A 13416-nucleotide genomic window follows, 5' to 3' on the forward strand; every position below is an offset into this window, starting at 1 on the left:
GTGTTACAGCCATGGCAAGCTTACCTCTGGCAAGCTGTTGATGTCAGAGTGATGATGTGGGGAGGGACAGCCTCTGCACTATAAAGATGGGTCAATCAAATACAGCCGAGGCTGCCCACCAGAGAGCAGGACCTCCAAAACATGGTCCCCACCAGTTTGAGTCCTGTTGGCCTGTCTCTGCTTCCAACTCAACTGCTCTCAGGCTTTAGTTTCATGTCAGCAATCTCTATTTGCTTTCCAAAAATAAGCTTCTGCCACCATGCTGAAGGGAGAAAAACAAGAAGGGCGGTATTTTTAGGGCCATTAATTCTGACCACGTGCCCAGGAGGTGAACCGGATGACCACTGCACAAAGACTTCTCATCACTATGTTCTCCAAAGCCAGCATTCATCGGACGTTGTCTGCTTTCATTCTCCTGTTTTTTTTAGCTGGGATTGCTTCAACATATCCAGTTGTAAGCAGAACTAATGGCACATTGCTGGAAAGAGGATGGCAATCTCTGTTGTCCAGGTCCATTGCTGGGATGTCAGGGGAGAAGTCAGATGTGAACTGGGAGAGTGACTATTTGCTAGGAATCAAGAGGCAGCGGAGGCTTTATTGCAACGTGGGCATCGGGTTTCACCTTCAAATCCTCCCAGACGGAAGGATAAGCGGAGTTCACAATGAAAACCAATACAGTGAGTTGCATCCAGAAATGAAATAGATGTCACTTAATTGCTGTGAACTCTAGTAATTACCCTTCATAGAATGCAAATGTTATTACTTGTTATTGTTAATCTGTGCTACATCTGTTGCCTTTTAAAAGTCTCTGGGATCAATAAACATTAGAAACCTACAGGCTGAAACATGTCACAAATGCTTAGACAAATTTAGATACAATTTATTTTTACTTTGCTTTACCGCACAGATGAGAAAAGACAAAACAGGTTGAAAACTTTCTCTCTGCTGCATTTGCTCACTCCTCACCTTCTCATTTACCTTTTGAATCTGGGAGGTTGTCACCAAGCTCACAGAGCCAAAGAATGATTTTGGAATCCTACATTTGGGACACTCAGTACTGGAAGGGGCTTGCTGTTCCTGGTGTAGTTGCTCTTATGGCTGTTGTTCTTTAACTATAAGATTAAAGGAAAAGCTTTAGTCCTTTGGACTTGATTTTTTTCATAGAAGACAGTAACAGTAATGTAAAAATAAGTTGCATATTAAAAAGTCTAAGAGAATTTGACAGATACAAGAGCAAAAGGATTCTATATGATGTGAATATGATTCTGGAAGAATTATTATAAGATCCTTTGGCATATAGAAAAAACATCATTTTCTCTGTGTACTTTTATTATGCCCAACTAGGGACATAGTTCTAATAAAAATTAAGGTATGTTCATTAAGGTTTTAAAGTAGTCATATCTGATTTGCCTTTGATTAGCTACAAATTCTGTGATAATGTTTCTATTAACTTCTTATTTTTTAGGTCTCTTTGAAATATCCACTGTAGAGAGAGGTGTTGTTAGCCTGTTTGGTGTGAAAAGTGCTCTCTTCATTGCAATGAACAACAAGGGGAAGCTGTATGGAACAGTGAGTACAAGTGCAAATAATTTTAATAATTAAAATAAATTAAATAATTCAAGACTTAAACAAAAACTTAAAAGGTCCTGAGTTTTGCTGTTTTGTTTTTTTGTTTGTTTTATTTTTTCGTCTTGAAAATCTCTACTTTCAAGCAGAGAAAACAGACTTTCAATTACAGGGAATGTACCCGGCCTGAAGTCATCAGTGTTATTCAGTGCAACAAGTGTTGTGTCTGTTGGTGGACTGTTATTTTAAAGCTTTCCAATAACACTGTACAGAAAGCACCCCAGGAAAATTAATGCATTTTGCAAATAGTACAGATTAATTAGATACCTTCTTCTAAGGGCTCAGCACTGCAAACGTTGTAGTAAGAGTGAATCCTACTGATGCCAACACTTCATTACACTTAAAATGAAAGGGTGTGCTTTGGAAAAACTGCTAGAACCTAAAGTGTGTGTATGTGATCATGTGCATACATAAGCATGTAAGAGAGAGAGAATTAGAGCTATATCAGTGCTAGCTGCTGTTAGTAAAATCATGACAACATGCCTCTCCCTACTAAAAACAAACACAGCATGGAGAATAAATAGGAAGTCTACCCTACAACGCCCACATATGTGACTGGGGCTATTTTAAGGATCGGTTTTGTGGGATCAATCCCAAGGAACGAAGAAACAGTAATAGCTAGTAATAATGGTATGCAAGTCATACCGAAACATCATCACAATCATCTTCCTCCAGAAAGTGCTAGCTATGCTTTTTAAATGCAATTTAATCTCTGAGACCTGAGCAAGGCGTCCTCAGTCTCAACACGGAGTAGAAAAGGTACCTGTCAGGAAGCTCATTTGAAAGAGTCTGACTCTGGGCAATAAGCAAACCAGCTCATCTCACAATAATGAATTGTACTGACAGAACTCACCTTTTTTTTTTTTTTTTTTTTTTTTTTTTTTTTTTTTTTTTAAACAAAGCATTTCACTGCTTAATAAAATACCAAATGTTGTGAAGGACTGGTAGCCATTACTAATCTGGCTGTTTCCTGCTCACACAGATAATAGTAATGGGGCATCTTAAGGTTCCACTCTTGGAATATTAGTTCACTCATGTCTGATTTCAAGTACCTAGAATTGCCAGAAGCCCAAATGTTTTGCTCAGCCTGGATTTCTTTCTAAAGAAATTTCTTTCTAAAGAAATCCAGGGCTCCTTTAGATTATTTTTTACAGTGTCTATTCAATCTTGCTTATTTTCAAAGACATTTTAAAATGCTGAAATAGACGTGCATTCTCCCTTGCACAATGCAATGCTCTGAGTTAAATTCTTATAAACTTTGAATTGTTTTATTACAAAGATGCTCCAGTAGAATTGCACTGGTGGTGTCTCATATGCCAGACATTTGATGTCAGAGAATTATTCAGCTTTCTTTTTTGATTTCCGTGGTGCTCTGCATTTGTATCCTGCTTATCCTGTCACCTTCTCTCCCAGATAACTCTATTTCCTTGGACTGAAGTGACACCATATGAAGATAACCAAAACTGTTTTCCTGGCTTAGAAGCTGGAACATCATATCTCACTAACAGATAAATATAACATGAGTAATGATGTAACAAAATACAGCATCAGTAATGATATAACAAAAAAGAAGGTTTGGTGCTAATCAAAGGTTTTATTCAAATGCCTTATTCAAATAACCTGTTCTCCCTGAACACTGCTGTTTGTGAGAGAACTGAATGTTTTGACAGGCAGCATATAATTATTTCATGAATGACAGGACCTCTTGCAGAGGGGAGGTATGAAATAAAGCTACATCAATTGGGCAAAAGGACATGATGATGACAAATTATTGCTTACAAAGAAAATGGTGACATCCATGATTTATGATGAATTAACTTGATCTGTCACAGGAAGTCCACAGTTCATTATCTGGACAGGTGGTATCTAAGTTCATCTGACACCAAATTAGCACTGCAGAGGGAGATTTATTGTTGGATGCAGACACTACGGCACCACCTGTTGCACACTATAACATGCTCTTCTTCAGTAAAAATGCTAGTAATAAAAGTGACTTGGGTCTTACTGAAATACTTATTGCAAGTGCTTTGCTCTCTCCCCCCTCCCCCCCCCCCCCCCGGCCTTCCTATTCTATAGGCTGTTTTCCAAGACGAATGCAAATTCAAAGAAACCTTGCTGCCCAATAACTACAATGCATATGAATCAAATGCTTACCACGGGGCTTACATAGCACTCAGCAAACACGGGAGAGTGAAGAGAGGAAATAAAGTTTCTCCAGCTATGACAGTGACCCACTTTTTACCAAGAATATGAACATGAACAAAGCAGAAGACTTAATCCCAGGAAAAACTCTTTCATTTTGCACATGGGAATAATCTCCCAGGTAAAGTATTTATACTGTTCATTGAAAAAAGTAATCTATATGTGTATATTTGGATAAAATTATTTGTACTAAGTTCATCATATAGCATATGCAATATTATGCTGCTTCTCTTCTACTCTGTACAAATTTTACATGGCTGTGTGCCTCCTTTGGTGCTGAACAGAGAAAAATGCAAGTTGAAGTGCAAAGATAAAAAATATTAGGAAGATGTAGAATGGCTGTGATAAATATCTAATCAACCATTTATTATTTACTAGTTAATATTAATTACCTCAGATAAAAACCCTACATGGTGAGCTGTTTACATATCATGGGCCAAATCATCAGATGACTTTGCTTCACCAGAACTTTGAGCAGTTTACTCCATCTGAATATCTGTCTGCACCTCCCCTGCTACACATGTACACTTGTGTCTTGTCTTGTGAAGTCCTCAGACTATTTTGACCATGATGGTGCCCATTCCGCAACTGTTTCCACACAAGCAAATTGCCTACCCCCAGAGTCCCTCTTTCTCTGAAGGGATTCTGCAGGTCCTCTTCACATGGGCTTGTTGGCAAAATTAAGACCTACAATCAATTTCCCTCAGGAAGGGCCATGGGGTGTATCAGAGATGGGTCCCAAATACAAAATGCATTGGGAGATTAGGATGTTGAATGCCACCCACGTGGCATTTTGTGAGCTACTTAAGTTTAGACCTACCTCTAATATAGAAATGTATATCTTTAATATAAATATATAGAGAGACATGGTATGTGTGTTTGTGCATCTAAGTAGTTACATACTTTTAATGCATCAGTCATCCCAGTCTCTAGATGCCCAGGTGCTCTGATATGCATACACACATACAATTATAAATATTTAACAGCAACGTATTCAGTTTTAGCTGAAGCATATTTACCTCTAAGAACTGAAACTGGTCTGTCGGATGCATTATTTAATTATATAATATAAGATGTATGGAATTCATGAAAGCTTCCATCTAATGGTTATTGTAGAAAATGTCTCTGTTTTGAATTCAATTCTATTTACTGCTTTAAGTATATTTGGTTCTTTTCTATGACACCTCACTGAGGTACCATGTACAGAGGAAGAAGGAATTTATGTAAGCACACCTTCCCGGGTTGGTGCAGAGGAATTTTAACTATAATTAGAATTTCTGTCAATTGCAAAGCATCACATTCAAAGACATCATGGCAAGCTATATGAAATATTCTCCAGATCTCTCCTAGAAACCATACAAATGGTGCATAACCTTGCCTTACTATTTTGACAATCTTTTTTCCATATCACAATTCTCTGTGCCTTTGAAAGAGTATTTTAAGAGGTCCAAAGTCAATAGTCACTATAAATGTCAGTTACCAGAAGCCTTGGGATTCCTGCATTGATGGCGTGCTCCTAAATTTGAAACTAGATTCAATGCAATGTCAGAGCATGAGCATTTTCAGCATAGATGGACTGTGCTGCTGCAGAAGTGAACATCTGAGTGCAAGATAATCTCCCATGTGCAGCCAAAATGTGACTATGTCCAGCCTTGACATGCCATTCTATTTGCAGGGGGTGTCTATTCATAATGAATTTGAGCCTTCTGACATGTAAGAAAAACACTGTTCAGGGCCAGATCCTCAGATGGAGTAAAGCAGCCAAACTGGACTATCAGTTTATAGCTGCAGAAGATTTGGCCCAAAGAGTGTGCCTACAAGGGTGCATCTGCAGCCATACTTTCTGACTTATTGTCAAGACAATTGTTTTCTGGACATAATACAGTTTTCCACTACTTTTGTGTAATTTATACTTGAATTTATTTTTCTTAAATGTAAGTGGTGATCACAATGTAAAGGAAGAGTAAAAAGAATGGAACATTGCTTACATTACACTAAGGGGACATTTTGGATATGGCAAAGGATAGGAGTTACTCTTAATTTTCTGGTCTTGCAGTATGTAGAAAGAAGCCAAGTTGGCACCCGTTGTTCATCTACAACGTGTGCAGCAGTTTACTTTGGGAAAAACATGCATTTTAAGAGAAAAAGTAGGATGTTTTGAGTGGGGAGATTGCCCCAAAGAAAAGTTCGGTTGATATCAGACAGTTACACTGACATAGAGTCCCTAATAGTGCTGATAGGCAGACCACAGCTGTGTTGAAATACATTAGCTGACAATCTGTATTCTTGTGTTATATTCCTAATCGTCTTTTGAAATGAAATTTGAAGAAGGGTGGAAGAGTGCATGGACATAGAAGAAATCATAGTTTGAATGCTGACACGTTTGTTTCTGATTACAGCTTACACCAGTGTCATTAGGTTAGGATGAAGTCTGTTCCCTCTTAAACCAACATAGATTAAATTAATTTGTTGTTGGCGGTACTGATAAGTAATGGGATAACTGGTATAAAAAGATGAGAATCAGACTCACTTACTCCATTTTACGCATACTGGTCAACAACAAGAAAACCATAGACCAGGTCACAAGAAGTCTGTTTCGATGCAGCAAGCTGAGCTGAACTTGTTCTTAAGAACTGCAGACCCCCATGGATGCAGTTTTGGTCGGCATTTGGAAATTCCCACCATTCACTCTGCTGAGTTACTCTTTACACCACTGCTTTGTCCATATTACATATCAATGCCAGCCAGATCAACACTGAAGTCAACACTGAAAACATAAAAATTTCTGCAGTGCCAGGAGCCATGATTAATACAAAAATGAACAATGACATTGTCAGGTGTGGTAACTGGCAGGAAGCCCCTCCAGCACAACTAGTGCAGTACCGCAGCATTGTGCAGTTTTAGGTTGGTTGAATGCAACTTTGACAGAGGTTCTTCTTCAGTGAATGCTTGTCTACTTTCACTAGAGGAGTTAAGGTGTGTGCTGACACATTGCTGTGCATGTGCAAGCAGTCTAGGGGCAGGCCACAATAGCAGAATTCACTGTGGTAGAATTCAAGAAGTTACACAGACTCGAAAAAAGCCGGACCCTGTTCTTCCTCTTGCTCGATTAGCTAAATTCCACCTCCTTCCTCTGTTGTCATTTTCATGGAAGAAGGAGGGCTTAGAAAGACCACCACTCACTTTAGACACTTCAGGATAAGTTTATTGAGCTGGTACAGAAGAAAAAAAATCATAAGCTGAATTTGCATCATATGGAAGTTATAGAGAGAATATGGGCATGATCTGGCAAACTCTCAAGCAAGGCCATCTTGAAAAGAACAGTTCCATGGATATGTGACTATGTAAAGACAAACGCATGAAAGTAAAACAATTTCCCAAGTCAGAGCTAAGAAACCAATTTTTGACATTTTTTTTTGGTGGTCCTTTTCAAAGCATATGTCATCTCATTCTGCATTAGCACAAAGCCATGAAATGAGCTGCAAACTTTGAAAGTATTGCTATGAATTCACCGCATGGGCCTTTGTGGCTTAGATTTTGCAAATGATATTCTCCCAATGACCTGAAACCTATTTTTGAAGTTTCTTCCTCCATAGGCAAAGTCCATGATAATTTAAGACTTAATCCACCTCTGTTAGAAAATAGCCTTTACTGCCACTGCATCATGTTCTTAAATAATCCATTTTTCCATAAACAGGCAGAAATATGGACATTCATACACAGTGGAAAAGCAGAGTAATTTATGTATACCTCACTACCTATTGCAATTCCAAAATTTTATTTGCACAGTAAAATGGTGCCAAAGTTCTCACATTATTTTTTGTCACAAAAATATACCTCATATTCTGACTCAATATGGACTCATAATTGAGACTGTAAATTTGCAAAAGAACACAAAACTTTTTCAATCAATTGTTTGTGAAATTGCTTCTATTTTTATATGTATGTGCTGCGCACAATAGTTTAATGTATTCATAAAATAAAGTTTTATACATTTTTGGAAGTGTTTTGACTCCAAATCCCTCTTATCATTTGTGGGTTTTGTTGTTGTTGTCATTTTTATTTATTTGCTTTGTTTTGTTTTGTTTGTGTGTGTGTGTTTCTTTTTTCCCTCCTTGCTTCAGAGCTGCCATATTCAAACAGAGAAACAAAACACACAGTTTTAATTCACCTCTAGAACCAGAGAACATATCTGTATACTTAAAATTGTGTTAAAATTTTGTATTCCTCAGACTTCTTCCCTGGAAAGGCATAAGAAAATAATTCTTGTTGAGAAGTTTCACAGAAGAGAAGGAAAATAAAACTCTAATCTATCTAAAGATGAGCTATCATATTCACCTGTCTAAATTCCTATGCTTTTTTTCCTAGGGAGGGTCTAGTGTTACTCTCTTGTTGTTAAAGCTCTTCAGTATATCCTTTACTTCATTAAATAAAAAAGAATTTTTATTTATTTATTTATTTATTTATTTTTACTTCTTGCTTGGAACTAACTTGGGACGGCAACTTCCTGTAGCCACCTCTGAAGGTTTTTGCCTCAGTATCCCTCAAAATTGGGGGCATGTTTCAGTGATTTGGTAAATTTCAATTACTTGCTAAGATTACTCTCCCTTCCTACCTTCCCATGTTGTCATTTAATCAGCTTTTCAGTTGGTTAAATGACTGCATACATTTCTCAATCTGGGAACTGGCACTAAGATATTAGAAATCAATAGCTGTGAATCTGCTGCCTACTTTTTAGTTCAAATGCACTGTTTAGTCCTCAACCTGCATGGTATAGAATCATAGGATCACAGAATGGTTTGGGTTGGAAGGACCTTAAAGATCATCTAGTTCCAACCCCACTGCTATGGGCAGGGATACCTCCCACTAGACCAGGTTGCTCAAAGCCCCATCCAGCCTGGCCTCGAACACCTCCAGGGATGCGACATACACAACCTCTCTGGGCAACCTGTTTCAGTGCCTCACCACTCTCTGAGTGAAAAATTTCCTCTGAACATCAAATATAAATCTTCCCTCTTTTAGTTTAAAACCACTCTCCCTTGTCCTGTCAACGTTCAATCAAAAAATTTTGCTCTCCACCTTCTTTATAAGCCCTCTTTGAGTACTGAAATGCTGCAATGTGGTCATCCTGGAGCCTTCTCTTCTCCAGGCAGAACAGCTCCAGCTCTCTCAACCTTTCTTCACAGCAGAGGTGCCCCAGCTTTCTGACCATCTTTGTGTCCCTCCTCTGGACCCATTCTAGCAGCTCTACATCCTTCTTGTGCTGGGACCCCCTGGATGCAGCACTCCCAAGTGGGGCCTCACAAGTGCAGAGCAGAGGATGACAATCACCTCCTTTGACTTGCTGACCACTCCTCTCTTGATGCAACCCAGGATACAGTTGGCTTTCTGGGCTGCAAGTGCACACTGCTGGCTCATGTTGAGCTTTTTGTCCACCAGAACCACCAAGTCCTTCTCTGCAGGGCTGCCCACAATGAGATCTTCTCCCAGTTTGCACTCTTGTTGGGATTGCCCCAATCCATGTGCAGCACCTTGCACTTGGACTTGTTGAATGTCCACGTGGTCCCACTTCTCAAGTTTGTCCAGGTCCCTTTGGATGGCATCCCTTCCTTCTGTTGTATCAACTACACCGCTCAGCTTGGTGTTGTCTGCAAACTTGCTGAGGGTGCACTCAATCCCTTCATCTGTGTCACTGATGAAGATATTAAACAGTACTGGTCCCAGGACAGACCCCTGACGGAATACTGCTCATCACCAAATTCCACCTGGACATAGAGCCATTGACAACCACGCTCTGGGTATAGCCTTCAACCAATTCCTTATCCACTGAATGGTCCCCCCATCAAATCCATCTCTCTTCAATTTAGAGATGAGGATGTTATGTGGGACCATGTCAAAGGCCTTACAGAAGTCCATGTAGATGACATCAGTTGGTCTTCCCTTGTTATCTGATGCAGTCACTCCATCACAGAAGACCACTGAAGGTATCACACAGTGGCCAAGTCTTCAAGGTTCAGCACCAACACTCTCACTAAATGGTATTCCTGCGTTTGTATTTTGGCTGCATAAACTCCCCTGCAATAGATCCCTTTGCATACAAATAGTCATAAATTTCTTGCATATTGTTGCTTAGTGCATGTGCTGAATTTCACCTGTGGGAGGACTACATTTCACAGGTGGATTAAGCAACACTTCTGTCTGCTACAGTAGTGCCTTGTTAACAGCTCTGAATGCCAGTTGCTGTAGGCAGAATTTGGAACAGAAAAATCTACAAAGCTGACATGAAGTGACTGAAAACAAAAGGACAAACCAACCTAGCCCCAGCAAAACAAAAACTTCAATGACCTGGTAAGGACTTCACCTGCAGAGGCTAGGAAAGAGCTACATATGGCCAGCTCATGAGACAGCACCTCATAAATAGGCTAGTTTCCACTCCTGTATCACAGTTTACCTTTTGAAATGTGAAGCTGGTTAGAAACACCTAGATGAGTGCCTTGGTGCCCTGGGAGGCAGAGATGGGTTTGGTGGTCCCATATCCTTGTGTGCTGTCAGCTCAGGTGCCAAAAAATCCACAGGGAATTTTTTGCAGAAAAAAAGCTGCTTTTTACTCCACTTACATAATTTTCTTCCTTCTCCAGATAATTTGAAATGTCTTTGTGTATCTGTTCCTATGGGTACACCTATGACACTGAATGTTTGTCAGGGAAGAAGACGTTTTAACAGAGAAGGACAAATGTAATTTAAACAGAAAAATTAATCAAATGGCTTATAAAGGGTGCCTCTCTGAGCTTCTTGCGCTAATCCTGGCCCACCAGCCTCTTCTTCCCTCCAATTCTTTTTCTTTGACCTCTCACTGAAAATATGACTGCTTATCTGAAATGTCTTTTTCTGCAGGCAGAACAGTTTCCCAGTATGTCTTTTCTCTCTCCCTTTCTGTCAAGTCACACTGCCTTCAGTGTCCCCTGGCCTGAAGCCACTGGTAGAGGCCCATAATCTGTTCATTTATTTGGACTTTGTCTTCTCTGATGTCCCACCCTCTATATGAGGCAACAGGTGCTGTTTTCATTAGCTTCATGACCCTGTGTTGTCAGTAGTTCCTGACTGACGGAAGTTCACACTGAGCAGCACAGGTGAGAACAGAGAGCACTGCACCTTCCTGAAGCCAGCAAAATTTGCTCAACCATGGTAGCGATATCTAAAAGTAAACAGATAGATGTAAATATATATGAAAGAGCAGGAAATATTTCCTACTCTATGAAAGCTAAGGTTTATATAGGTGTTGCCCTGGAAACATCCTGGTCATTGAATCAGAGATATTTAAACTGGAAGGAACTGCTAGAGGACTCCACTCAACCTCTAGCTCAAAGCAAGACCAACTTCAAAGCTAGAGGAGGGTTCATCAGGAAGAGTCCCCTCCATCCACCACCTCCAACAGCCTGTGTGATAGCCTCATTATTCATTAGCCTCTGGATAGCACATCTACAGGGTTCAATCATAGAGAAATGTCTCAAAGGGGTCATCAGTGCTGCTCACGCTTTGCTGGAAGCCACACTCAGGGCTAGCAGCATCTCCCTATCAGTTCTTGCCACAAGCCACATCTGGCCTGTGCATCAAGAACTGTTTCTAGTTTCCTACTGGAACTCATTCTTACCAACACACTTTGCTGCAGAAATCGTCTGAAGGCTTCAGTCCCCTGAAGATAAAAAAATTCAGGGATGCAAAGTTACCTCAGTTGTAGGTACACAAGATTTAGAGGAGGACACAGGTACATCAACTGCCTGGCTTCAGCACACCTCCAAATCACTTTCAGCGAAAATAGCAGCAGCAGTGCTGTTGTAATATATGTGTGTCATGTAACACCTATGGAGACAGGCAGAAAGTCTGACCTCCTGAGGCTGATTACTGCATTTTTTTTATTGGCGGTTATTATTATTGCCCTCTGGTGGCTATTCTGTTATTTAGCAGTGAGATGTCAAAGACTAGACATACATGTAGGTTCTGGACACAAGCCTGGACACAAGCCTGGACACAAGGAGAAAAGGAAGCTAAGACCTCCTGGACTGGCCTTCAGCGTATCAACATCAGTTGCACCCATGTACAGGAAAGTCAAAATTTTAACTGGGATGCAACTAAACACGGTATTTGGGATTCAGGTATCTTATTGATTAATGACTTTTCATAACACAAGACATGTAAATTTATCATGAAAACTACTTTTCCTCATTTTTTTCTAACATGATGATTTACCAAGGTTTTTGCAAATGTGAAACCTGATCTTACACATCAAAAGCAATGCCAGAAGGTACAGTTTAAAAGACAAAATGACAAGGTTGATTGTACACCCCTGCTGTCCCAGAAGACACCTGTGACAGGAAATACCGTTTAGCAGCATGGAGCACCTTCAGGAGAAAAGCACAATAATATATCATCGTTTCCCAAATTATATTGAAAGCAGAAATTTGAAAGCATATTAAGAAAACATTTCCTTACATTATCTCACTGAGCACATTATTTTACATAGTGCTGTGGGGCCATAAGTGTTCACAGTTGATACAATGTCCATCTGCTACCAGAGATGCTCTTTGCATCACGAGGAACCCCAGGGAAGATGTTGGTGCTCTGACTGCCAGGGGGCAGTGTGCCACCTGCAGAAACGACAATTTGTGGAGAAAAAAAAAAAAAAAAAAACCGGAGGGCTCACTCACACACTTAGAAACAATTATTTTGAAGTATGCTGTTAAGAAATATACCAAGCAGAGATTTAGCTTGCCAGTAAAATATCTAATATCATTGACAAGTTAGCCACTTCTCTACCAACTACCAAGCCAGCCCAGTTTTTTTTTCCTAGAATAGTGGCAGGTACTGTAGTTTCACACTATAGAGTCCAGTAGAGTTTCATACTATAGTTTCATACTGTAGAGTTTCACAAAAATGTGTAACCAGATCTTTTGCTCAAGGAATAAAAATAGACTTTTAATTTAAACTTTCCAATAAGATATTTACTTTCCTTAGAACACATGAGTGGAAAGATGATACCTGAAAACATTTTCAAAAATTTACAGGTATTTCGGTATTTCTTTTTCAGATTAAGAAAGTTAATGGCAGAAAAAAAAAAAAGAAAAAAAAAAAAAAAAAAAAAAAAAGTTAATTTAATAGTTTTATATTTTTCTCTGTTATCCAAAAATAAAAATATCCCACCAAGTTTAAACCATAGATACGTGAGATATTTTAGTGCTTACACTTTTTGTTTTGTTTTGGCTGTTCTTGTTTTAAAAGTGAATCCAATAGGAAGTGAAAGGCTATTGCAACTTCCTCAGAGAGGTTGTGGAATTTCTCCCCTTGAAGATTTTCAAAAGCTACCAGGACATGGTCCTGTGCACCCTGCTCTAGCTGACTACTTGAGCAGGAGTTGGCCCAGATGAACTTCAGGGGTCCCTGCCAACCTCAGCCATTGTGTGATTCTGTGAGTCTGTGACAGTCTGAGAGGAAAGGGCCAGGATGAACTCTCTTACCTGAGCTTATCTATGCTGCTATAATCAAGGTAGGAAGGAGGTTCAGGCTTGCCTGGTGTACTTAATCTAAGCCTAC

General features: G+C 39.6%; 1 protein-coding gene across 1 annotated transcript; it reads left to right on the forward strand.

The window, feature by feature from the left end:
- Positions 1–296: 296 nt before the first annotated feature.
- FGF6 (fibroblast growth factor 6) lies at positions 297–3879 on the forward strand (the record flags this gene model as incomplete). Its single annotated transcript, XM_084298289.1, has 3 exons — positions 297–677; positions 1466–1569; positions 3703–3879. Exons 1-3 carry the CDS (start codon positions 338–340, stop codon positions 3877–3879), a joined length of 621 nt encoding a protein of 206 aa, XP_084154415.1. The 5' UTR covers positions 297–337.
- Positions 3880–13416: the final 9537 nt, after the last annotated feature.

This window comes from Netta rufina, assembly GCF_964035555.1.
Source record: "Netta rufina genome assembly, chromosome: 1".
In the NCBI taxonomy this organism is placed as follows: domain Eukaryota; kingdom Metazoa; phylum Chordata; class Aves; order Anseriformes; family Anatidae; genus Netta; species Netta rufina.